The sequence below is a fragment of the Macrotis lagotis genome, chromosome 7, assembly GCF_037893015.1.
Source record: "Macrotis lagotis isolate mMagLag1 chromosome 7, bilby.v1.9.chrom.fasta, whole genome shotgun sequence".
Taxonomy (NCBI): domain Eukaryota; kingdom Metazoa; phylum Chordata; class Mammalia; order Peramelemorphia; family Peramelidae; genus Macrotis; species Macrotis lagotis.
In genome coordinates this window covers 66,982,957-67,007,930 of record NC_133664.1, presented here as the reverse complement: position 1 = coordinate 67,007,930, position 24,974 = coordinate 66,982,957, and the positions used below count along the sequence as shown (strand labels likewise).

At 35.9% G+C, this 24,974-nt stretch overlaps 1 protein-coding gene across 4 annotated transcripts in view; it reads left to right on the top strand.

The window, feature by feature from the left end:
- The window catches only part of ODAD2 (outer dynein arm docking complex subunit 2), a 202,334-nt gene extending 177,978 nt beyond the window's left edge, over positions 1-24,356 (top strand). For all 4 annotated transcript variants that reach the window (XM_074193049.1, XM_074193050.1, XM_074193052.1 and 1 more), the window contains 2 exons: positions 20,403-20,537; positions 21,001-24,356. In XM_074193049.1, coding sequence (XP_074049150.1) covers positions 20,403-20,516 — 114 coding nt within the window. In that variant the 3' untranslated portion in view covers positions 20,517-20,537; positions 21,001-24,356. The remainder of the gene's footprint in view (positions 1-20,402; positions 20,538-21,000) is intronic.
- Positions 24,357-24,974: the final 618 nt, after the last annotated feature.

Here is a 24,974-nt window from a genome sequence, read left to right as displayed (position 1 = left end):
CATCCATCATTTATCTATTTGTCATTTTATTTATATATGACATGTATTAATCTATTTACCATTTATCTACTTACCTATGTGTCATTTTTGTTAAACTATCATTTATCTATTCATCTTAACATATATGTCATCAGTTTAATTGACAATGGTCCCTGTCAGGGGAGGTCTAAGAACAAAGAATAACCTGCCTCTAAATGATAGCCAGCTATTTTTATCAAATATCAGAGATGCTTTTTTCTCTGGTGATGGAATCACCCTTACTCCTGAAATTATATAGTTTAAAAAAAACTATTGCTTAGATGTCACATATGGAACTTAGGATGGAGGGACAGGATGTTGCTTTTATTTTACAGCATTGTGCTGGCATAAACTTTGTTAAAGTGTAAAAGTTGCTGAAATATTCTCAGTCATTTTTAAACTCTTGAGAATATGAATTCAATTAAGGATATGAGAAATATAAAATAGAGAAAGTTCACCTCCAAAAGACATTTCCTCTCATTCTTACGGCCACTGAATTTTTAAAGAGGAAAGAGCAAAGTAAATGTCCTAAGCTGTGAACAATTAAAAAGATAACATAAGGGACTAATATATATATATATATGTATATACATATATATATATATATATTCAAAGGAAGAGAGGAGAGCAAACAAGCAAATTTATGTGCTAGGAGCTTTATAAGATAATATCTCATTTGGTCCTCACAGCTACCATGTGAAGAAGAGGCTATTTATATTATTATTATTATCATTATTTTTTAGTTGAAGAAAATGAAGCTCACAGAGGTTAAGTGACATGCCCAGGATCACATAGCAGCTAAGTGTCTGAATTTGAACTCCGATGATCTTGATTACAACCCGACTGTCTGTCATTCAAAGTCAAATCAACAAAGATTATTGCTTGTATAAGGCATTCTATACCACTTCATAACTAGGCAAACCAAGTAAGACCTGGAAATCTAACTTCAGCACTGGAACCATGGGCTTCTGATTGGTGTAAATTCATTTTATCTTTAGGAGTCTGGGGACCATCCTCTCCCCTCTCTACTTCCCATTTTTTTCTCTAGGTCTGAGGATCTAATCAAAACAGTACTAGTATTCCTAGAAAGAAGGTGTCAATCAACTGCCTTGTTAGTCTCTTCTCTTCCCTCCATGTGCTTTCTTTTTAAAAATGTAAGCTTCTTGAGGACAAGGACCATCTTGCTTTTTGTTTTTGTAACCCAGGATTTAACATAGTGCTTACTGTTAGTGAGTGCTTATTAGTCCATTCCTCTAGTAGCTAGTATCAAGAGAACCTTTCATGTGAGCCTTCCTGGATAAGAAAAAATGAGACATTTTATTTTCATCTTTAGTCAATGAATTCCAATTTAAGAAGAGTAAGGAAAAAGCAGTTTATACAATGAGAAGACACGTGCCTCTGTGGTTTTCCTCTCTATCCCTGCACTTTCTGCATCACAATCTTTAAAATGTTAAATTAAATCAAAATAAAGTTGAGAAAGTAGTTCAAATAAAGTGTGCTCCAAAACACTGGCTTCATATTTGCTGTATTAGCAAATCTCCCTATTACTTGCAGGGGAAGAATATCCTAACTCTTAAGATTTTACATTTTGGAATGTTATTGGTTTTGAATACTTTCTGAATATTGTAACTATATTGGAGTTTAGTTTGAATGCAAAACAACTTCTTGTGCAAAAATGGAGACTTAATTTAATATTAAAGAAAATTGGCAATGGCTATTGCCCTTTCCTATATTATTGGTGAGATGTTTATATATTACTGTGCTTTGTAAACTCTTTAGGTATAATTCCTTAAGTATATATCCTTAAATTTGCAAGATAAAGTTTTACATTAAAGAACCATGGAAATTAATGTGTAGCAGAAAATTCTCAGAGTTTTCAAAATTCTCTGAATATTTTTTAGGATTGAGTTCTAATCTAAAAATTCCCTTCCATAGAACAATTACATAATCAAGAAAATTCTAATAACTAGCCTTAATCTTATTTAACTAGGAAAAATACTCTGACTCATCCTGCTTGGCTAAAATACTCTCTTAGCATTGTATCCCTTAGAATTATTATTTGGCTATCTCTTTGACTCTTGGTTTCCAGTCATATATCTCTTTATACCACAAATTTCCAAGGTCCTTCTCTCTTTCACATTCTCAAACTACTATGCTTCCAAATTTCTCTCTCTCTCTCTCTCTCTCTCTCTCTCTCTCTCTCTCTCTCTCTCTCTCTCTCTCTCTCTCTCTCTCCTCTTCTTTCTCTTTCTCTCTCACTCTTTCCCCTTTACTTCTTTTCTAGTCTCTCTCCCTATTTTCTTTTTCACTATTCTCTCTCCCACTCTCCTCCTTTCCTCCTCTTCCTTCTTTCCTTCTTCTCCTTCTCCCTCTCTTCCTCATCCTCCTTTATCCTTCTCCCCTGCTCCCTCTTTTCTCTCTTCCTCATCTTCCTTTCCCCTCCTACTTTCTTCCTTCTCCTCTACTCTCTCTTTCTTCCTCCCCCTTTTCTGTCTTCCTCCTTTCCCCTCCCTCTTCTCTTTCTCCCTCTCTTTTTTCCTCCCTTTTCCCCTTTCCCTCAACCCCTTCTCTTTCCCTCTTTTTCCCCCTGTTCCCTACTCTTACCTCTCCCCTCTATCTCCCTCATCTCTCTTCTCTTCCCCTCCTTTTCTTTTTCATGTTCTCTTAAGATCCTTTCGGTATAATTTCCATTTGCTAAGTACTCTTAGGCTATTGTAGAACTTTCCCATTAGACTTACCTCTTTGGTATTACTTAATGCCATTTTAATAAGTTATCAACCTTCAGATCATCAGTAGATAAGAAAGAATAGATGCATCTTAGTTTAGCCCTTTAATTAACTCTTTATCTTTTATGAGAGACAGCTGAGTAACAGACTCCCACTGGACTGTTCTCACTGAGGCTCTCTCTCTGTGAAGCCTATACACCTGGTGACCGGACACTAAGAGTTTGCTAATGGCATAGGTGCATGGACTATTGAAACAAAAGGCCTGGGGTGGCTAGGTGGCACAATGGATAGAGCTACCACTGGAGTTAGAAGCACCTGAGTTCAAATCTGACCTCAGACACTTAATAATTACCTAGCTGTGTGGCCTTGGGGAAGCCACTTAAACCCCATTGCCTTGCAAAAACAAAAAGAAAAAAGAAAGAAAAGATCCCTTGTCCATTCTCATTCACTTTTCTTCAGATGATCATAAAGCTCACACAGCATTTGCAAAGAATATTTCATTATAATCATTGTTATCTTTCTATTGTGGGCTAGAAAAAAGTAAGCAGGAAAATACAATTTACATAGATAGAGAATTGATATCTCAATGTCATTTTTGTTAAGTCGGAGAAGAAAAAGATAGCAATAGGAATCCAAACAGGAGTTATCAGTTCATTCAACCTCCTCCATTAAAAAAGTAAACACTAATTTAAATCAGTAGGTTTTTTTAATGGAGAAAAATTCAGAGATCTTTAGGGTAGCTAGCTGGCACAGTGAATAGAGCACCAGTCCTGGAGTCAGAAGGAAATGTGTTCAAATTTGACCCCAGACAATTAATACTTATTTAGCTGTGTGACTTTGGGCAAGTCACTTAACAAAAAAACCCACTGTGTTTTCTATTGCCCTTTAATTCCTATTGCCTTACAAAAACAAACCAAAAAGCAATCTTTATAAATACTTTTTAATAACTTGAAACATCATGAATAGTATGTTTTTAACACTTCAAATAAGTGAGAGTTCTTTTAGTTACTTTGCTAAATAATAGCTAAAAATAGCTGCAAAATTATATTAATATTATATTACTTTAAAATACCAAGTTGTCATATTCATTAAATTATAGCTTTCAGTCACCTTTTATAAATTTATACCCATGTATATTTTGAAATAGTACACATGTAAATGTTGAGTTATATACTCTGTTGGAAGGAGAATTCAACAACTCAGGCTTTAGCAATGAAAATGAAATTGTTGCTATACATATTGCTCATTAGGTTTTTTCAATTTTACTCTGTGTTGTATTATAATTTAATTGTTTCAGAAATATTTCATAAGGATAAATTATGTGTGTAGCATAGAGTTCAAACTAGGTGCTTCAGCATTTTCCAGTAAGTAGTTTGGTGTTGAAAGTTAGCAGTATATTGGCTACATAGAACTTCATACTTTTCTTTGACATGCTTCTACCATATGCTTTTTATTTGAAGTATTTTTTTCTTTTAGGTTAGACTTATAAAAAGCATGTAAGAAATGTTTGGATTGGGGCATTGTACAGTTAGAAATGAGAAAGACTGAGCTATAATTGTTCAACAAAAAAGAATATAATATATAATTGTATGTGAAATATATGAAATTGATGATTCAGATTAAATTGCCCTGCTCATTGCTCTTGTCATTGTACAGTCAGCTCTTGATTATTAAATGACTGATTGGGTACTTTACTCATGTTGATTGACTTTCTTCATACTTTCTCATTCCATTTATTGAAAAAATATTTATCAAACATCTATTATATGTATAAAGCATTGTGCTATATTCAAGTTTATATTCTCTGAAACCATGATAGAGCCATGATCTCATTAATGTGCAATATGCAGAAACAACTTCATCCATATATACCTACCCTGTCTATGTGCCCCATGAAATCTTCTATAGAAAATCTACCCTCTGGGTGTTAGTCCCCTCTTGATGTTCTGAAATTGCAAATGTTGGTTGGCCATCAATTAATTTTCTCTTGTTCTTGTCTCATGACTAACCTATGTTTTTTCTGTTATTGTTTTGATAACAATCTCTATACTTCTATAATTTATAATTTCTTCATTTTACTGTTGCAGCCTGCTCAAGCCTACTCTGTGGTTTCTATTGACCTTTAATTCATATGCCTATGTATGTATATTATGTGTGTTCTTCTGTGTGTGTATATATATGAATAAATGGGCAGCTAGGTAGCTCAATGGAAAGATTATCAGGCCTGGAGTTAGGAACACTCATTTTCCTGAATTTAAATCCAGACACTTCTTCAGACACTTACTTGCTATGTAATTCTGGGCCAGGTCACTTAATCATTTTTTCTTTAGATTTTTCAAGGCAATGGGGTTAAGTGGCTTGCCCAAGGCCACACGGCTAGGTAACTATTAAGTGTCAGGTGGGATTTGAATGCAGGTACTCCGGACTCCAAGGCCGGTGCGCTATCCACTGCGTCAGCTAGCCGCCCCTATTTAACCATTTTTGCCTCACTTTCCTCATCTGTAAAATGAGTTGGAGAAGGAAATGACAAACCACTTCATTATCTCTATCAAGAAAACCCTAAATTGGACACAACTGAAAATGACCTGACAACAACAAAATATGTGTGTTTAAGTGTATGTATATGTATGTGTGTGTATATTAATATTTCTATGTATATATGCTTTGGGGATTGTCTGTCTAATTGTAGACTATAATCTGAGCATTCTTTATCCACCTAGTTTTTCCTCTGTAGATAGTTAGGCTGAATTCTTTTGAGTAATTTAAAATCTCATTTACTTATATAAAAATAATTGCCTTGATGTAATCAATCCAAAGTCATCAACAAAGAGGAACATTTAGAGTATGTTCCCATTTCCCATCCTAATGGATATAGTTTCTGTGCTGAATATCCATACTAATGGAAACACCTTTGCTGAGAATATCTTATCATTTTTGAATCACTTTTTCATTAACATTCTTTGTTGTTTTTTGTTTAAAAGAATTTTCTATGATTTTGACTTGTACATGGGAGATACTTTTTTGGGCCAGAGTCTTTAAAAGTTACATTTTGTTCTACAGAATCAAATGTTTTTTAATAGTTAAAAACAATAAGTTCAGTAAGACAGCACTTTATACTTTTTTTTGTTGTTTTTTTTATACAAGACAGTGGGGTTAAGTGACTTGTCCAAGATCATACAGCTAGGTGATTTTTAAGTGTCTGAGGTCATATTTGAACTCAGGTCCTTCTGACTCCAGGGCCAGTAGCTCTGTCCACTATGCCACCTAGCTGCCACAGTATTTATACTTTTAATCAATTGTGTGATTATAGAAATAATTCTAATTTGAACTATCACTTGTGAAAACCTCAGTTGCCTTCTCTCACCTTCATCAAAGATGACTATATGATTATCACTAGCATGAAATTTTTGTATAAATGGGAAAATGTGTGTATGAGTTAGTAACTGTTGACATTTTTGTAGTCAACTCTTTTTTGGTAGTATTAAGATCCAAGACATTTTTCAACATTTTCAGTCTCTTACCCTCTTTCAGATACCAATCCCTAAATGATCTCAAAATTATGTTACTTTCAGCTTGAAACTTCTTTGTGTGTTCTTGGTACAGTACAGATACTTTTGCAATTCTTTTCTTTATTACCTTTTCTTCTTCCTCATAAACACTTCTGGGTCATCCAATGTTAGAGTCCAAATGGGATGGCTTCACTACACAAGCTGGTATATCTTTAGAGATATTTTCATTTAATCATCTGGTTTTTGTTCTTCCAGTTTTATCCTTAAATGCCCTCAGGATAATTTTGATGAGTTTGTTTTCTTGCCAAATTTTCTTTAAATTTGACTCCCCCCCCCCTCTCCTCAGTCTTTTTCTGTTTATGAAATAGTGCTGGTCATAATCTTCCACCATTGTTCTAAGATTTACAAATGAGTTTATATTCTAAACTAATGGTCCCTGTAGACACCATATTTATCCGTTTGGTAAGCAAATTGAATGCTTATTAACTGAGATGGTTTCTAGACACTTTTGATCTCCTTAAATGGTAATATTGTCAGTGGATAGTACTCTTTGGAAAATTGTTTTAATGTGCATCAATATCTGTTTCTCCATCCATTTTCAATTATTTTATGTTAAACTCATTTAAGTAGGTTTTATAGAAGCTTTTTTTAGGGGAAGCTTTTTTTAATTTCATGTCAAAACTTTTTTCTTGTTTTTATTCCTTTTGCGTTATTTTTTTTTTATTTTTCTGGGAGATGCAAAGAATAACTAAGACTTGATATTTGCCCTTCAAAAGGTCAAAATTTGATCAAGGAGCTAAACATAACTAAATTATTATAAAATAAAATCTAAGATATCAAATACATAAGAGTTGTACAAAGAAAATGCTGTGAGAGTTATGAGGAAGGAAAGATCACTATTAGATTGAAGCACATCAAGGAAGTCTTCAAGGAAGTTAGCTTCTAAGTTGAGGCTTGAAGGATGTTTAGGAATTCTACTAAAGAAAATGATGAAAGTGATGGGGAAAGCATTCCTAATATAATCAACAATCTAGTGTGACCTTGGGCAAGTCACTCTTAAACCCAGTGTTTTAAATAAATAAATAAATAATTTAAAAACCAATCTAAATATAAATGAATACCCAGGACTAAAAGGTATCTATCTGTTCATGTTTTATCTGTCATTACTCAATACATTTTCCTGGATTATTATCCATTTATTTCATGTATTCTCATCTCCATTTAGTTGAATTAAGAGTTAAATGATCAATATACAGAATCTAAGCTCTTTAAGAGCAGGAATTTTCCAATTCTTTGTATTTCTATTACCTAGTTCACTTCTTGCCTGGATCATAGTTGGCATTTAATAAAGGTTCCTTGATTAATTAATTGATTAGTTATAATATTTCTGAACCTCCAAATCAGAATATCTCCTAAATTTAACCAAATTAGACTGCCAACATATGCAAAGCACTTCGCAAACCTTAAAGTGCTATAGCAAAAGGTAGTGGTGGTGTTATTGTTAATAGCTGTTTCCTGAAGCAGTATCTCCTGCTATTTCCTCTCCTCTGTGGGATACATTGCCTCCTCATCACCACCTCTGAGGATGCTTATCTCTTTCTGCTCAGTCATCACCTATTTGGGGAAGCTTTACCTGATCACCATGTCAACTTATTTCTCCATCATTAAGATTTTCTGCCTCCTCAAATCACTTTCAATTGCTTATTTGTTTGCATATTGTGTCCATTGAATAGAATGTAAACTTCTTGAAGGTAGGGACTATTTTTATTGTTAGGTCCCTTTATGGGCCTAACACAGTACCTTGCATATAAGAATCCTTTCATCTTTGCTATGTTAAAAGGAATCAAGTAATAATACTAACCTACATTTATATTGCACTTTTACTTTTGACAAAGCACTTTACCAATATTTCTATTGTACCTCACTATAATACTGTGAGGTAGGTGCTAATACTGTCCTCATTTTTGGATAAAGAAATGAAAGCTTAGAAAAATCAAATGACTTTCCAAGAGTTACATGGAGAGTATTAATAGTACATATGAGGCAGGATTGAAAGCCAGGTCAACCTGGACATCCAGTGCCCCAGACACCATGCCATGTTGCTCATGGAGGAAAGAATAAATATATATCCAAATAACTGTAATGAAATATGATTTGTCCTAGAAGGGAAATACAAAGAAAGTAACTATCAAATTTCAAAGAAAGGAAAGGTCACTTCAATCTGAGGCAATCAGGGAAGACTTCCTAGAGCAGATAACACTTGTATGGTTAATCTTTCTGAAGTCAGAAATTGGGGACATTGGGACTGGGTGGTTAAAGAAGGCATCCCAAATGGAAGAAATAGTGTGAATAAAAGCCAAAAGATCTTTTACCATAAGTTCAAAAATATGCTGTATTTCTTTACTAGTTTAAGGATGTGAGAGTTATAGGCAACCTCTCATTTCTCTAGATGGATAGGGATGGACCTTATCTTTTAAAATATTTAAAAGTAATTGTCTTTTTCCACTCACTTTGTACCATACCCCTATAGAAATTGCAAGCACACTATGTCTTCCCCACCCATTTATATATGAAGGGTCTGCATACCCTTATCATGTTCCCATGTCTATGCAAGGATTCTCCACTAGAATAAGTAACTGGAATAAAAATTGCAAAGCAGTCTAATAGAAACACACTTGGGAAAGTGTAAGAGTTAATGCTTTATTTTTTTTGTCTTTATTCATTTAAATGGACACCACAGGTCTCTTACTAATGTATTCATTCTAAATATAACTGGGCTGAATTAGCTTGTTTTGGCCAGTCCAACAGGAGCTCCTGCAGACAAAATAGGCTGATAGCAGATTTCATTTTAATTCCTCTTTCCACCCAACATTAAGCTGTCTCCGAATCAAAACAACCAGAAGCTAATCTTATGGAGTCTTGAAACGATATTTTTAGAGAATTTGCATTGGCATTTTTACATATTATATAATAGAACAAAATTTAAAAGCATTCCATCCCCATTTATCTCTTTATCCATCCTCAGGCAAACCTTTTTTTTTTTTCTTAGCGTCGCCTCATTCGAGAAGCTGTTACTCGCAAGATACTTTATGCTTCATTAGAATAAAAATTGAGGCAAGGCTTGAAGTTGCTCCACATGATAGGAAATTTTGCCATGAAAACTTTGGGAATCCGCTCCCCTTTCATCTTATGTAGAGGGTGGCATTTTTTAACAAGTGCCTCGTCTAGATGAATCGGTTCGATGAAAGTAAGGCTGGTAGACAGGGAAAATATCTGGAAAACATTATGGTGGTAGGATTAGTTCTCCTCTGTTTGGCCCTTAAGCTTTTGTCTGGGGACTGATTTATGGTCTCTGACCTCCCCCAAATCTTATTTCTGTTTCGTTTAGTAGGGATATTGCAAAAATTTCTTTCAGATGTCACCTCCTCATAATTACTTCTGTCTTTGCTCATCAGAATGTCCAGTTCTCTTTGCTGGAAAGTTTGATTCTTCAGCAGTCCAATCAGTTAAGACTTATTTAGGAATATGATGTGCCTGAGTTTTAGGGACTGCCTGGCTTGTTTTTTATGTGCAGTAGAATTCAGGGCTCAGTAACCTCTTTAGTCCAAAAAGTGCCACACCAATGTTCTTTCATGACCTAGAAGGTATTGGATGTATAGGTGAAAAGGAGGAGGAAGAAGAAAAAAAGAAAGTAGAAGAAGGAAGAAGAAGAAAAGAAGAAGAAGGAAGAAGAAGAATAGGAAGACAGAAAGGAAGAATAGGGAGCAGGCAGGTAATAATACCTTAAACATACTAGAAATATTGATTGACTGCCTTTTTTAAAAGAATCAAGACACCCATAAAATTGGGGAAAATGATAAAAGAAAGAAAAGTCATCAGATGTTGGAGGGGCTGCAGGAAAAGCAGCATACCAGTACACTGTTGGTGGGTCTGTGAATTAGCAGAGCTGTTCTGGAAAGTAATTTGGAACTACATTTCAGAAGTTTCTAGACTTGTGTTTATCCTTTGACCTAATAATACCAAGAGTAGTCCAATACCCCTATGAAGATATTTGCTGTCTTGACTTTTTGTGAGTAGGGACAATTAGAAAGTTGTTCTGGACTTGTCCCCATAAAAATGGCTTTAGAATCAGCCTTGAGAATAGAGGTATCCCTGGATAAAAGTGGGACTTAATTGACTATCAGAGTGGCCACATTCTTTTCTCTTCTGAAGTCAGCCCAAGCCACAATGTGGTGCCATTAGTCTGGAGGGCTATAGAGAGCCATAGAGAGAGAGGGGAGACTCACTGGAGTGGGTGGAAAATCAGAGTGTTTGACTATGAGTGACTTTAAGTCTTCCATGTGGTTCTTTTCTTTTTCATGTTTTGTGGGTATAAAAGTTGTCTTATAACCGATGTGCATTTTCTCTGTGAATGCATTTACAGTAGCTGGACATACTTGTGTCCACCCTGGATCTAAGGTAGCTATGTAAGCTATAACTAAAGACATCCCAGAATAAACTCTAAGATGATACAAAATGAAAGAGTGAAGAGGTTGTAACTTTTAGGATTGAATCTGATGGGGGTAGCGAAGTGGTACAGTGGAGGGACAGGTAGTTAGCACAGTTGCATAGAACATTGGCTCTGGAGTCAGGAGGACCTGAGTTCAAATCCAGCCTCAGGCACATAATACTTTAGCTGTGTGACCTTGAGCAAGTCACTTAACCCTATTCCTTGCAAAACAAGACAAAACAAAACAAAAAAGATTGAATCTGGTACCAGGACACATATGGCAGAGAAATGACTAACACCTCAGTGTAAATTAGCATGTCAGATTCAACTGTAGGAGCCCAAGGGCAGCATGGAACTGTGACACAGTGAAGGAAAAGGAGCGAAAATTGCAAGTATACCAGTAGGAGGCAGCAAAAAACAGATAACAGCCTCAAAATTGAGTTTAAGGCCAATCCCAATTGAGAGCAATGTTGTTGGAAGCTGCAGATTTTCTTTCAGAGTTTGAATATTTTGACATTTGGGATATAAGGAAAGTCCATCTTTTTGGTTAGATTTTTTAGTTGGGCTTATTTTGTTTCCTGCATTTTATTTTATTTTGCTTAAACATCAATGAGTGTTAGTCATTGCTTTGTTATGCACCCAGCAGCCACGAATTGAACGTTTTATGAATTGAATAAATAAATAAATATTGTTTTGGCCAAACCACCATATGTACTGCATGTACTGTATATACATGTCTGGGGTTTGGAGTCAGGCTCTGAAATATGCATTCTTGTTTTTCTTACAAGTTTCATAAGCAAACTGGGACATGCCAGAGAAACCTTTTTTTTCCCCCAAAAAAACCAATACAAACACCCACATAACTAACTTAGAGCAAAACAGGCAACTAACGAAAAGGAATAAGCAAGCATTTTTGAAATCACTAATGAGCAGCGTTCAAATGGAAATATTTTGAAAATCTTCTTTGAAAGAAATCTTAGAAAAGCAAAAGGATGTTGGACAGAAGATGGAAGGGATATGGTTTTATTATTTCCTCCACCCAGGACTTTTTTCTTTAACTATAAAGAAATCATTATTGTTTCAGAAGGGGAAAAACGCCTCGAGTTTATGGAGTTTTTGCTCCTCAACCCCCCCCCCTTTTTTTTAATCTGCATGTCTGCAGGTGCCCTTTAAATTTATGGGGAGTTTCATGAACACATGGAAGATCAGCTTGCCTCCACCTCCTTGTTATTATAGGGAACTTTTAAAAAGAAAACAATATTCAGACATACCATCGACCATTTTTTTTATAGTTTTTGTAGTCAAGTAGTATAGATGACTGGTTAGGCACACACACACACACACACACACACACACACACACACTCTCAGCCTTTGATCACTGTGGGCACACCCCATCTGCCTACAGCTGTGACCCACGATATGTATCAACGGGAAGGTTAGAGAAAGGTAGCATGTGAACCTGATGCCTGCGTTCAATTTCTGCTCTTATATTTAGCTGTTCATAATTTTATGTAATATTTTACTTGCATGAAAACTATGCGCAGAGTTGAGTGATAACAGATTTTCTCGTGGTTTCCCTGGGCTTTGTTTGGGTGAATACCGGCTGCAAATACAGGCTTTAATTAGGGTTGGGTGATCTCGGGAGTACCTGGACGCACATTAAGACTGGCAGGTTTTCAGCAAATAGCTCTAGTTCCTGGAGCTGATTTGAACTGGGCACAATTTTTCTATTTTCCAGTTTATAGGGCACTGCAATTGTGGTTGGAGAATTAATCCACAACACAGGAACATGAATTTGCCTGGAATTCGTTCTATCTCCCCCAGCCCCATCACAGCTAGTCGGCCGGTCTGGCGGCATTCCTGCTGTCACGGCTTGGTAGCTTCTGCGGCAGCTAGCTTGAAGCCTGGGGTCCCAGCCTCTGGAATTCATTTCATCTGACAGTTCACCAGGGCCACAGGCCTCTGGTGGAAGCAGCAACTCTGCCTTGCCCCCCGCCCCCCACACACACTCCCTTTTTTCTTTTTTCCTCCCTTCTCATTTTCCTGAACTGTTAAAGAATGGGTTCAACTAGTTCCTCATACACAGAAAGTGATTAATAGATGCTGACTGGACTCTGTCTGCCTAAATGACAGTGTTGCTTTTTTGCAATTTGGATGACAGTGAGTTCATAGTGTCCACTGGACATTGATGCCATTTTTTCTTCAATGACTTTTATGTGAGGACATTAGAAAACAATGGATAACTGTGGTGAAAAAACAACCAAAGGCATCCAAAAAGAATCTTATTTAAAAGCCACTGGAACCAATGCTGATCTAGAAGTTTTGAAATCTGAGCATCTGGGTTCAGTCTGGAACAAACCACTTCCCCTCTTTGGGCCTCAGTTTCCCCATCTATAAAACAAAGGGCTGAAATGTCCTCAGTACTTCAGTACTGAAGAGTCTATGCTTCTGATTTCCAGTCTTTTCTTCAGTCTCTTTATAAGTGTATAATGCTCTCAAAGCATTATATGAGATTCATAGATGCAAATTCAAGGAGACACAAAAATCTCCAAGGGGTTGGAGTGAAAAATAGACATTATTTGCGTGGGGACCCTTGATTTTATTCTTGTTAAAGCAATTGGGGCAGGGGGAGACCAGACCTGCAATTTTATTAGACTAAGGATATTCCCTCCACAGGTAAGCATCTGCTCTTAATAATAATAATAGGAACTAACACCTATAGAACACTTTAAAGTTTGCAAACCATGCTGTACATATTAATTCATTTGATCTTAACATCTCTGGGAAATAGGTGCTACTATTATTATTATTATTATTATTGTTATTCTCATTTTACTGAAGAAATTGAGGTAGAAAGCAGTTTTAAAAAAATAGATTTTTTTCCAGAATCCCACAGTTCATATAATGTCTACGGTCAGATTTAATCTCAAGTCTTTCTAAGATCCAGTGTACTTCCAAATGAAGGATAAGCAATGGATCCACAATTTTGCAGCTGCCAAACTGGGCCAGTCTGGTCACTCTGGATTTGACTTCTTGAAAATCTTAGCATGAACTCTTGCTCCCAGATTTTTTGGCTCATTCTCCTGACCTTTTCAAACTGACAAGGTCATAGTCACCTCTAAGCTTCACCTAAAAATTAGACATAATAGAGGCAATAGAGATAGAAACAGCAGCAGGCCAATGGGCCAATGGGCCACATGGTCCCCAGACTCTCCACCAAGAGTTTGTCTCACCTCCTCACCAGCTCACCTTGGCTAGTTGATTCCTCTTGAAGGTCTGCCTTTGTGATAAGTCAACTGATTTCAGCCAAGGCTTCATGAGTCCACAAGTGTTTATTGCATGTTAAACTTTGAATGTGTTGAACCAAGTCTCATTAGTTTTGCAATTGATTTCATTTTTTTTGTTTTGTTTTTAAGTTTTTTCAAGGCAAATGGGGTTAAAGTGGCTTGCCCAAGGCCACACAGCTAGGTAATGATTAAGTGTCTGAGACCGAATTTGAACCCAGGTACTCCTGACTCCGGGGCCGGTGCTCTATCCACTGAGCCACCTAACCGTCCCTACAATCGATTTTAAATACCAGATGAGGGACTTCGTATTTTATCTTAGAGAGATAAGAGGAAACTATTAGAATTTTGTAAGTAACAGAGTAACAGAGTGAAGCCTAAGCTTTATAGTTATCTCTAGAAAGTTTTATTAAGGTTGTAAAATGTAAGAGAACAAGGACTGTTTCATTTTTTTCTTCAAATCATTGAATAAATGCTTATTGATTCAGTAATTGATTAATTGACTGAAAAGTTCAAGTTGGAGAATTACTAAAGAAAACAGTCATTTACATTCATATTAAATGAAATGCCCAAGTTGCAGTAAAAAAAAATAATAAAGGGAAGAAATTGCTCCAGACATAAAATGGCTCCAGATAAGATCTGAGACTGGAAGACTGTTGAGTTTCATTTGGCAAACTGATAGAGTCTATAATAAAAAAAAAAAAAGACTTTTGGGAATACCCTTGGGGCAAACATGCACCATGTTCAGGGAGGATGCAAAGTAACTTCTGTAAGAGAAAATGATGATTGATTTCTCATTTAGAAAGCAGGTGAATAGGGGCAACTAGGTGGCTCAGTGGATAGAGCACCGGCCCCGGAGTCAGGAGTACCTGGGTTCAAATTCGGTCTCAGACACTTAATCATTACCTAGCTGTGTGGCCTTGGGCAAGTCACTTAACCCCATTTGCCTTGGGGGAAAAAAAAGAAAGCAGGTAAATAAGAATGTGGATAAGGAGCATTCTCCAATGGTCTTTAAGTATACAGGAAAACTTTAGATTAGGTTCACCATCTAAAGGTAAAAAAAAAAAATAGATTGCCAATAGTACTGGAGGTAATATTTTGTCATGGATGAAGAACCAGATTTGAGATAGGAAAATATAGTCAGGGACAGATATATGGGCACTTACTTTAGTGGGTAGAGAAGTGTTAACCATGAATTCTGTTGAAGATCTAGATAAGCTAACATGCTTTCTGATTTTCCAAATTGATTAATGATCCAAAAGATTAAAATCTTTAGGTCTTATAGGACATTAAATTTAGCTGGCAATTTAAACTTTCAAGTCAATGAGGATAGTCTGGAGAAAGATTTCACAAAGCTGTGTGAGTGGACAGCAAAATGGCAGATTAATTTCATTGTGAAATATAGGATAATGCATTTAGAAGAAATAACCCAAAATATACTGAATTATGGGCTCTTAGCTATCATTACCAATCCAGCCTAGGCATTTTTGTAAAATGTTTGTAACAGACATCAGTCAAGTATTTTGTTGAAGCCAGAGGGTCAAGAAAGTTAACAAAATTTCATGATGGACATTGTTAAGAAAGAAATTGAAAACAAAACAGATATAATATAGCTGAAGAAGACCCAGAAAGGGACAATGAAAATGATCAAATGGATAGAAACTCTTATTCAGTTCCTATTATCAATTGTATCATTTATTATGTTATCAAAATAGAATAATAATAAAACAATAAACAACTACAAAATATCAATTTTATATGTTCTTTTAGAACTACAAACTGTATATAATCTACCATGTATGAAAGACTATGACTGGAAAACTGTATTCTAACAAAAATTCTAGTGTACATCATCCTTATCTAGCTTATAAAAAGGTTAATATTTCCTTACCGAAAAGGAGGAAGATTACTAGACATTTTAATGATAAAGATGTCAGAACAATAGCAGTAGCATTCAACATTTATAGAATACTTATATGCCAGACACTGAAAGCCTTCACAGTTATTATCTCATTTGATCCTCACAACAACCCTGGGAGGTAGGTGTTATTCTTATCTTCATTTTACAGATGAGGAAACTGAGGCAAACAAAGGGTAAGTGACTTTCCCAGGATCACACAGTTAGTAAGTATCTGAGACTAGAACTGAACTCACATCTTCTAGATTCCACGCCTGGACCCAGGACCAAATGCCTTTGGAACAAACAGGTATCATTTCCACAAGCAATGGTAATAACAGGTATGTGCCACTATATTTGCCAAATGTAAGATGGAGCCCAAGAAGTGACAAAAATCCTAGAGATGAACCAAAGAGCTCTCAATGGGCATTGTCCCCGTAACTCAATCAATACATTGACAAAAGTGTCAAATGATAGAATCATGAGAATTTGTAGGGGGAAAAGACCTTATGGTGAAAATTAAGGATCAAATCATTTTGCCAGCAGAAATTAGAAAAGAAGGCTCTCCTTATGGAGCCAGAACTTAGTGATCAGTAGAGATTGTTTGAGAAAATATAGAAATGGGGCAGCAAGTCCCTACAGTCTTCAACCAGTCTGCATTCAGAGAATATTTTGCAGAACATAAGGGTGGCTAGGATTCTACATCAGAAATTTGCTCTCTCAAACTGACAGCAGATCCTAGCTTACAAATTTTGTTGTTCAGTCTTTCAGTCATATTCAACTCTTCATGATCCCATTTGGGCTTTTCTTGGCAAAGATACTAGAGTAGTTTGCCGTTTTCTTCTCCAGCCCATTTTACAGATGAGGAAACTGAGGCAAATAGGATTAAGTGAGCTGCCCAGGGTCAGCCAGCTAGGAAGTGTCTGAGGTCAGATTTGAACTCAAGATGAGTCTTCCTGACACCAGGCCCTGTTTTGTCACCTAGCTGTCCCACATTTTACAAATACAGACTTCAAAATATCCTTAGTTACTCAGCTCTCCTTTATCCAGATATAACAGTTTTAATAGTTATCACCTTACAGAATAAGCATTCCAGTGTGGAATGGAAAACTTTCAAAATACAGAGATATTGCAGATAAAATCAAAATCGGGTTATAGGGAGAGTGGAGCCAAGATGGCAGAGAAAATGCAGGGCCTCCCCAGAATCCCTCCAAAGACCTTTAAATAATGATCTAAAATAAATTCTGAAGCAGCAGAACCCACAATAGGATGGAGTGGAACAATTTTCCAGCCCCAAATCAGATAGCAATAGGATGAGGTAAATATCATCCCTGTCATCCTGTCTGATACTGGAGTTGTACCAAGTATGCTTTCATTAAGCCTTTAGGAGAAGACCTTATGTCCTCATACTTTTATGAGGTTATTTCTTCTGTAGTTCAATAGTTCCTAGACCATTAAATGCAAAATAGGGATAGCAGGATATTGATTTGTCTTAGGATCATTTCTATGTGAATTCCAGCAAAAAGATGAAATTAAGATAATAATAATAATGATAGCTGACATTTAAGATTTGCAAAGTACTTTGCACACACTACCTTGCATCTCTATTAGGCAATGAAGACAATTGACAGGCCAGGAGACTTTCTGCTTTCCATGTCTTTCCATGTCTTCCTCTTTTCACCCATTAAAGAAGATATTCCCTAAAATCTTGGGGCTTCCTTCCTTTCCCTGAAAGCTTTCCCCAGTGATCTTTTCAAAAGGCATCAAACTAATAGATGTTTGCCTATAATAGCCATAATAGATGTTTAATTAATGTTTATTCAATTGATAGCACCCAATTGATTGATGGACTCAAACATAACTTGTGATAGTTTCAGTCCTTTTGAGGCAGCATGTTGTGATGGAAAACATATTGGATTTATAATCAGAGCTTATGAGTTTGAATCTCATCTCTTTATATAACTGAGTTTTTTAACCTTATTTGAGACATAATAGATGATATGAAAAGCATTCAGCTTCAAATTCTATGTTCTCTGACTCCTACTTTAAAAATCACATCTATGCCAATGATTCTTAAACCTCCATTTCCAGATCTTAGTTGTTTCCTGAATACCATATGGGTCTTTCCAACCAATGATGGATCAACTCCCTCCCCCTGGAAACCCCAATGACCCTTTTAAAACCAGAATTTTTTTAACTGAGCTTTATGCCTAAAACTAAGCTTATCAATTTTTTTAAACCTGAATCTTGTCTTCTTCTTTATTTACTGATCTCCAACAGTGATGTCTCAATTCTCCCAATCAACTATGTTCATAACTTCTGTTTAGAAAGATGCAGAGAAGTATGATTAATCTTTATGTAATTATGAAAACTATTGAAAGAGTGAGGACAGACATATTCATCTCAGAAAACTAAGATTCTGGAGTCTCCCTTTAAGCCAGAACAAGAGTAGTTTTATTTCTCCTACTCAGCCATGTTTATAACTTCTGTTTAGAAAGCTACACTCTGAGAAAAAACATGATTGATACTTATGTAATCATGAAGACTGTTGATAGAGTGAGCATAGACATATTCGTCTCAGAAAACAAAGATTCTGGAATCTCCCTTAAAGTCTAAAAAAGGGTAGTTTTAGGACAGCTAATGGGTAATAAAATTTGGAATTCATTAATCACCAGTGATATTTCATGCTTATAGATTATAAGTAGAAAGAATCATACAGAGTCACAGAGGAGATTATACTGGGAGGAGCAAATGAGATTTTTTTCTTCTCCTTTTTGGTTTAAGCCATAGAGTACCCATCTGTAAAAGTTCCTTGATGTAAGAAAACTGCACTCAGATTGAATGACTTGACCTAAAATGGTATGTTTTATGGGATTTCAGGATGTGCTGCATCTTTCAAATGAATCTTAAAATAATTCCAAATAATGAAAACTCTTTTTCCTCAGAGCTACACTCCAAGTCAGATAAAGATTCTTTTTCTATTGCTTAATGATAAAGAACATTTTAAACACATAAACTTAGTGATTTGTTTTCTATTAACATCATGACTAGCATTCCAAACCTTAGATTGACCAATCTTTTCTCCAAATAAGACTCACTTCATAAAAATCGCATTGAGATAACTATACCCATTGTTAGCCTAACAAAGTGATATTCTCTTTTTGGAGGCAGGATAGCATAATGGAAAAGGCTTTGGGCTTGGAGTGGGGCAAGATGTGGGTTCAAGTTCTGATTCTGACACTTAAGAGTTGAGTGATTGTGAGCAAATCATTAAATCTCTGAGGCTTAGTTTATTCATCTGTAAAGTTGGGGTTGTGATATCTTGCAGGTTTGATGATATGAGGCTTTGCTATTTATATATATATATATGTTTATGTATATATAAATATGTGCATATAAAATATTTTGCAAAGGTGCTTTGAGATGGCTAGATATAGCGATAAGAGCGGTGAAATTTGAGTCATAGTTTCTTCATCTGTAAAATGAGGCTAAGTGCTGCAGTATCTAGAGTGTTTGGCCTGGGGTCTGGAAGATTAATTATTCTGAGTTCAAATCCTGACTCAGATACTTAATTGTACATACTTACTAACTGTGTGACCCACGGTAAGTCACACAGTTTCCTCATCTATAAAATAATCTAGAGAAGGAAATGACAAACCACTTTCTTTGACAAGAAAATCCCAAATGGGGTCATGAAGAGTCAGACATGACTGAAATGACTGAACAGTAACAAAAATTAAGAGAAGGATTAGTTCTGAACAAAAATCTCAAGATGTAAAAAAATTTTGAGACTCTGAAGTAGCAAAGTACAGGAATCTGAGGGGGTGTCCATAAATTGGGGGATGGATAAACAAGTTATGGTTTAAAAATTTGATGAAATATTATTGTGATGAACCCTTATCAGTATGATGACCACCATGATTCCAGGAACTAAATGATAAAACATACTGCACACCTCATAACAAAAAGGTGGAAGGTTCAGAATGGAGGACAAACTTCTCATTGACTATATATGCTTGTGAAGGGAAACAGAGTAGAAAGTACATAATAGACACTAAATAAATGGAAAAAAGAAGACAATCAGTTCTGAAATAAGGAGAAAGTGGTCAGAAGTCAAGGTAGAAATGAGATAACTATTGTAGAAATAAAATCACCAGAACTTCAATTTACGCTATCTACCTATTGAATGAGAGAAAATGTCCAAAGGCACGAGAAATACCTGGGAAACCAGCTTAGCCTTTAATAATATAAAGAGTTGTTTAGGAACTCAAACCCTTCAAGTCATCAATACCACCAGGTCTACTGTCATTTTTTGAGATTATTACCTAAAACTATCATCTACCCTTGTCCATGTTTTTCTAAGACTGATGATTTGAAATTGTTCCAATCATATGATTTCATTAGTTTTGCTTCAAGAATAATCTTTGGGTTTTTTTTCTCTCTTTCTCTCTACTCCACCCCTTTCTTTTTGCCCTAGCTTTTACTGGATATGGTTGGCTCTCCTGATGAAGTGCTCCAAGAAGCTGCAGCTGGTTGCATCTCAAACATCCGCAGGCTGGCTCTAGCTACAGAGAAGGCAAAATATAGTTGAAGTCTGAACAGATTTTACTAGGTACTAAATTTTATTTGACACTGAACATGTGATTTCATGGCTGGGCAGCATAAATTGGGAGGCATTTTATTAACAATTCTTTTTTTAAAAAAAAGAAAAAGAAAGGAAAGGCAAATGCTTAAATAAAAACAATCTAATTAAATATGCAAAGGATGCTTTTTAATTCCAAAATTGCATACATCCTTTTAAAAAAGTCAACTTTTAGTTATACTGTTTTGTAGTATTGCCATTAACAAAATATACCCTTATTAAAAATCCATGATGATTTTTCCCAGAAATTGATCCCCATTTAAAAAAATTATTTCAATGATACTTTTACATTTCTGTGATTTAAATAAAGATGTGGCCTGCTTTTCATGCAGTTCTACAAAGATTCATGTATCTTCAGAATTCCCTTTCTGCCAAACCTGTCTAATCTGCCTGTCATTCTGGTCTTGTCTGTTTCATCACCCCAAATCCACAGGAGAGCCTTTGAACGCAGATGCACTGATTGCACATCTGGTTTTGTATGAGTTTAGAATAAGCAGCTGGAACCATAGAGATCATTTCAAGGTCATCCCAAATTTCTCCTAAATACTACCAAGCATCTAGCAAGATGCCATATAATTGTAATTGTATCAGGTAATGCAAAAACATGAATAAATAAGCAATGAATTAATTATTTTTGTTTGAATTTTAGCAACATAAACAAAGAGTTCTGCGTTCCTTACAAGGGTCCACCAATCCTTTTATTAAGATAATTAATTATGTTCATGTAATGATAGTGTATGACTCCACATAAAATTGGTTTGAATTTCTGAACCTGTTTTCAGCACACAGAGTACTTTTTAAAAAGTGGCTACAAAAGATTAATAGCATTTTACCAGATTATAGAAACATTAGAACCCACTTAAAGAATCCCATATGTAAACTCAGCACACTAAATGTTTGGGAACTAACTGTACCCAGCAACTAATACCTAAAAAATTGCTTTGTACATATCAATTTAGGAAACAGACTTACAACCCTGACAAGTCTCATTTATGGCCTTGAAGAGCAGGCTAGCAATTTTTATTGAATAATAGCAAGGACTGTGTATATTTGTCATAAGTTGGAGCAGATAACGAGCCTAATTGAATTAAAGTGTAAACAATTTGTACAAATCAGGGGGAAGATGAGGACAGCTTCAACAAGATGAGTTAATAATCCCCATGGAATATATGATGAAAAGATAGGAGGAGGCCTTTAAGAATTTTGAGTGTTTGTAAAATAAAGCTGATTAAGCTTCACAACTTTACAGACTGGGGATAAAAGGGGAAAATGCTGACCACGGAGTCTGGTCTCCAAAATTCAATATCATTAACAAAGATTTATAAAATTCTAGCTTAGAATTAGAGGGGTTGGAAAGGTTCTTGGGGAGTTACCTGCTTTATCTTATGCTTTCATTTCAAGTGAAATGAGAATTAATAAAAATAATGCTATGCACTCAGTACACTTCAGCCATTCTAGAAGATGAGAATCTTAATGATATAAAATTGACTAGAACTCAGCAAATTGATCATCATTCGATTCATAAGTGCCAAGGCTTTATGGAATTCTAATGTGAACATGGAGTCTTAGCACATAGCATGATAAAAGAAAAAGTTTGTAATTCAACAAGTGGAACCAATCTTACTTGGCAAAACATTTATTTTCCAGAAAAGATTTAGTACTACCTTTATCTGTTTATTGACTGATTGCCTAGCACCTGGCCCTGAAAAACTCAGTCTAACTCTGCAGATACTATTTTTGTTAGTAGGTTGAGAGAGAAAGTTCATTTGAGATGAAATGATTCCAGGCCTTTAGCTTACAATAGCAGCTATTTAAAGTACCATGCCCAACCCTGACTAATTTAATACTTTGAGTATTTGAGATCATGAAGTTGTAAGTACCCCTTCCATTGTTCCAGATTCCAACTGATCCCTGTTTTGTTTTTCCTTTGCAATTCTCTTCCAGACTTTATTCAAAATCCTATGTAGAGAACCCTCCTATTTGGTAAGAAGTTTGCCTTGGGTCTTTGAACATTTCACTGGATGCCAACATAGCATTTATGCTATCTTTTTTCTAAAGTCGTGTCTGATTCTTCATGACTCTATTTAGGGTGTTCTTGGCAAAGATACTGGAGTACATTGCCATTTTCTTCTCCAGTTTATTTTAGAGTTGAGGAAACTGAGGCAAACAGAGGGATGTGACTTGCCCAGGATCACACAGCTAGGCAGTGTTTGAGGTCAGATTTGAACTCAGGAAGAGGAGTCTTCCAGACTCCAAGTCTGGTGCTCTATCCACATGACCCACATTTAATGATTGGTTTTTGATTTTTTGAAACAACACCTTAGGAAGCCATGGATCATGGCAGCCTTCTTCTCCCATTTCCAAAGATGAATGATTTTATCAACTTGTAAAATCCTTCCATCAATAGAGATTCCAATTTGACCGTTGTCACCGTTGTCTTTATAGCTAGTCTAATGATGTAGGACATAGATTTGTGGCTAGAAGGAACCTTAGAAATAATCTAGACCTGTGCCCCACTGAAGGGCAGCTAGGTGTCACAGTGGACCTGTGGGCCTAGGGTCAATGAGGCCTCTCTTTGTGAGTTCAGATCTGGCCTCAGACATGTACTAGCTAGAAGAACCTGGACAAGTCACTTCACCCCCCCTCTGCCTCAATTTCCTCATCTGTAAAATGACATCTGTAAAAAGACATTGCCCCAATGTCTTTGCCAAGAAAACCCCAAAATGGTACCATGATGAGGCAGACAGGACAGTCTCAACAACAAAAATGCTTCCAGTAGACTAAAACAAGTCCAGGGAGAGTCGGGGATTTGCCCAGAACAGTAATCTGAAACCCTATCTCCAGTCCTACCTGCTTCTTCTCCTTCCAAGTTGTGGACAAAAATAATCCATCTTCTGGCAGCCAAGCTTCCCATAATAGCATCTCTGGAAGTAATTGGATTGCTTTCAGACAATGGGTTCAAAGTCTGCCACCAAGTCCATAGGCAGAGTCTTTCTGTATAGTCAGGTCTGTCAGAGTGTATGTGCGGCACTAACAGAGTCTATGTAAAATGATTTTTATCACCATGATGCAAAAGATTAAATTTCAGTGGAGAATCACATATGTAGGAACATAGATCTAGAAAAGAATGGACCTCTGAAACCATCTAGACTAGCCTTCTATTTCTAGGGAGGAGGAGAAGGCTGAGGCTCACCTAGGTTAAGTGACTTGCCCAAGGTCACACAGGAACTAAGTTTCAGATTCAGAACCCAAGTCCTCTTCATTGGCAGTATTCTTCCCATTATACCAGCTGGAGAACTTCATGTAACATCATTTAAATTAATTCAGTTTTTAAAATAACTTATTGAAAAGGAAAAGTGAAAAAAACCAGTTGATTAGAAAATGATGCTCTCCTGCTAGTCAAGGAAACTAGTTTTGGAGATGGAAGTACTGGTATGAGTTAAAGAATAAGCAAATCAAAAGGGTTTGTGTGTGTGTGTGTGTGTGTGTGTCTTGGATAAATAAAGTTTAAAGTGATATTGTGATACAAGTGGAGAACTCCAGTAGACATTTATAGGTAGGAAAACTAGAGTAGGTGAAGGGGAAGACGTTAGTACACTATATTTTTAAAGATGTCAATTTACACTGATTCTTACAGCCAGTGTTTTATATGACTCTAGAGTTTTAATTCAATTTCACAATCATTTACAAGCACATGCATTCTACTAAGCAAATTGCTGGATGCTAGAGACACGAAAAATAAAGATGAAAAGTCTTTCCTTCTAAAAGAGCCTATATGACATTTACACAATTAAGCAAATAATAATATATATACATATATATATATATATATAAAGTATTCAAAGTCATTTCAAGAGGGGAAATATGCTAATAACTGACCAAATCAGGAAAAACCTAAGTAAAAGCTGAGCTGTGCTTTGACAGATGTTAAGGATTCTACTGAGATAAAGAAGAAATACATTCAAAACTTGAGAAACAGGAGAGAGAGAGAGAGAGAGAGAGAGAGAGAGAGAGAGAGGCCACGGGGGCTAAAGATGTAACACCATATATGGGAAACAGCAAGGTGACCAATTTAATTTTTATGAAGTGTCCATAGATGTAAGTAAAATGAAATAAGACTGGAATAGTAAACAGGAGCCTGATTGTGAAGGACTTTGAGACCCTAATTGAAGAGTATGTATGTATGTATGTATTTCATATTTGGAGGCAATAGTAAACTATGGAAAATTTTTGGGTGGGGAATAACACACAGTCCTATCTGCATTTTAAGAATATTAATTTGTCATTCTTGAGAGCCTAGATGGAAGAGGAAAGAGACTGTAAACAAGGAGACCAGTGAGGGTCATGAGGTCCATTAGTTTGAGCTCTTCCTCCACCTTTGCTCTTCTAAATAGTACAATTTAGAGC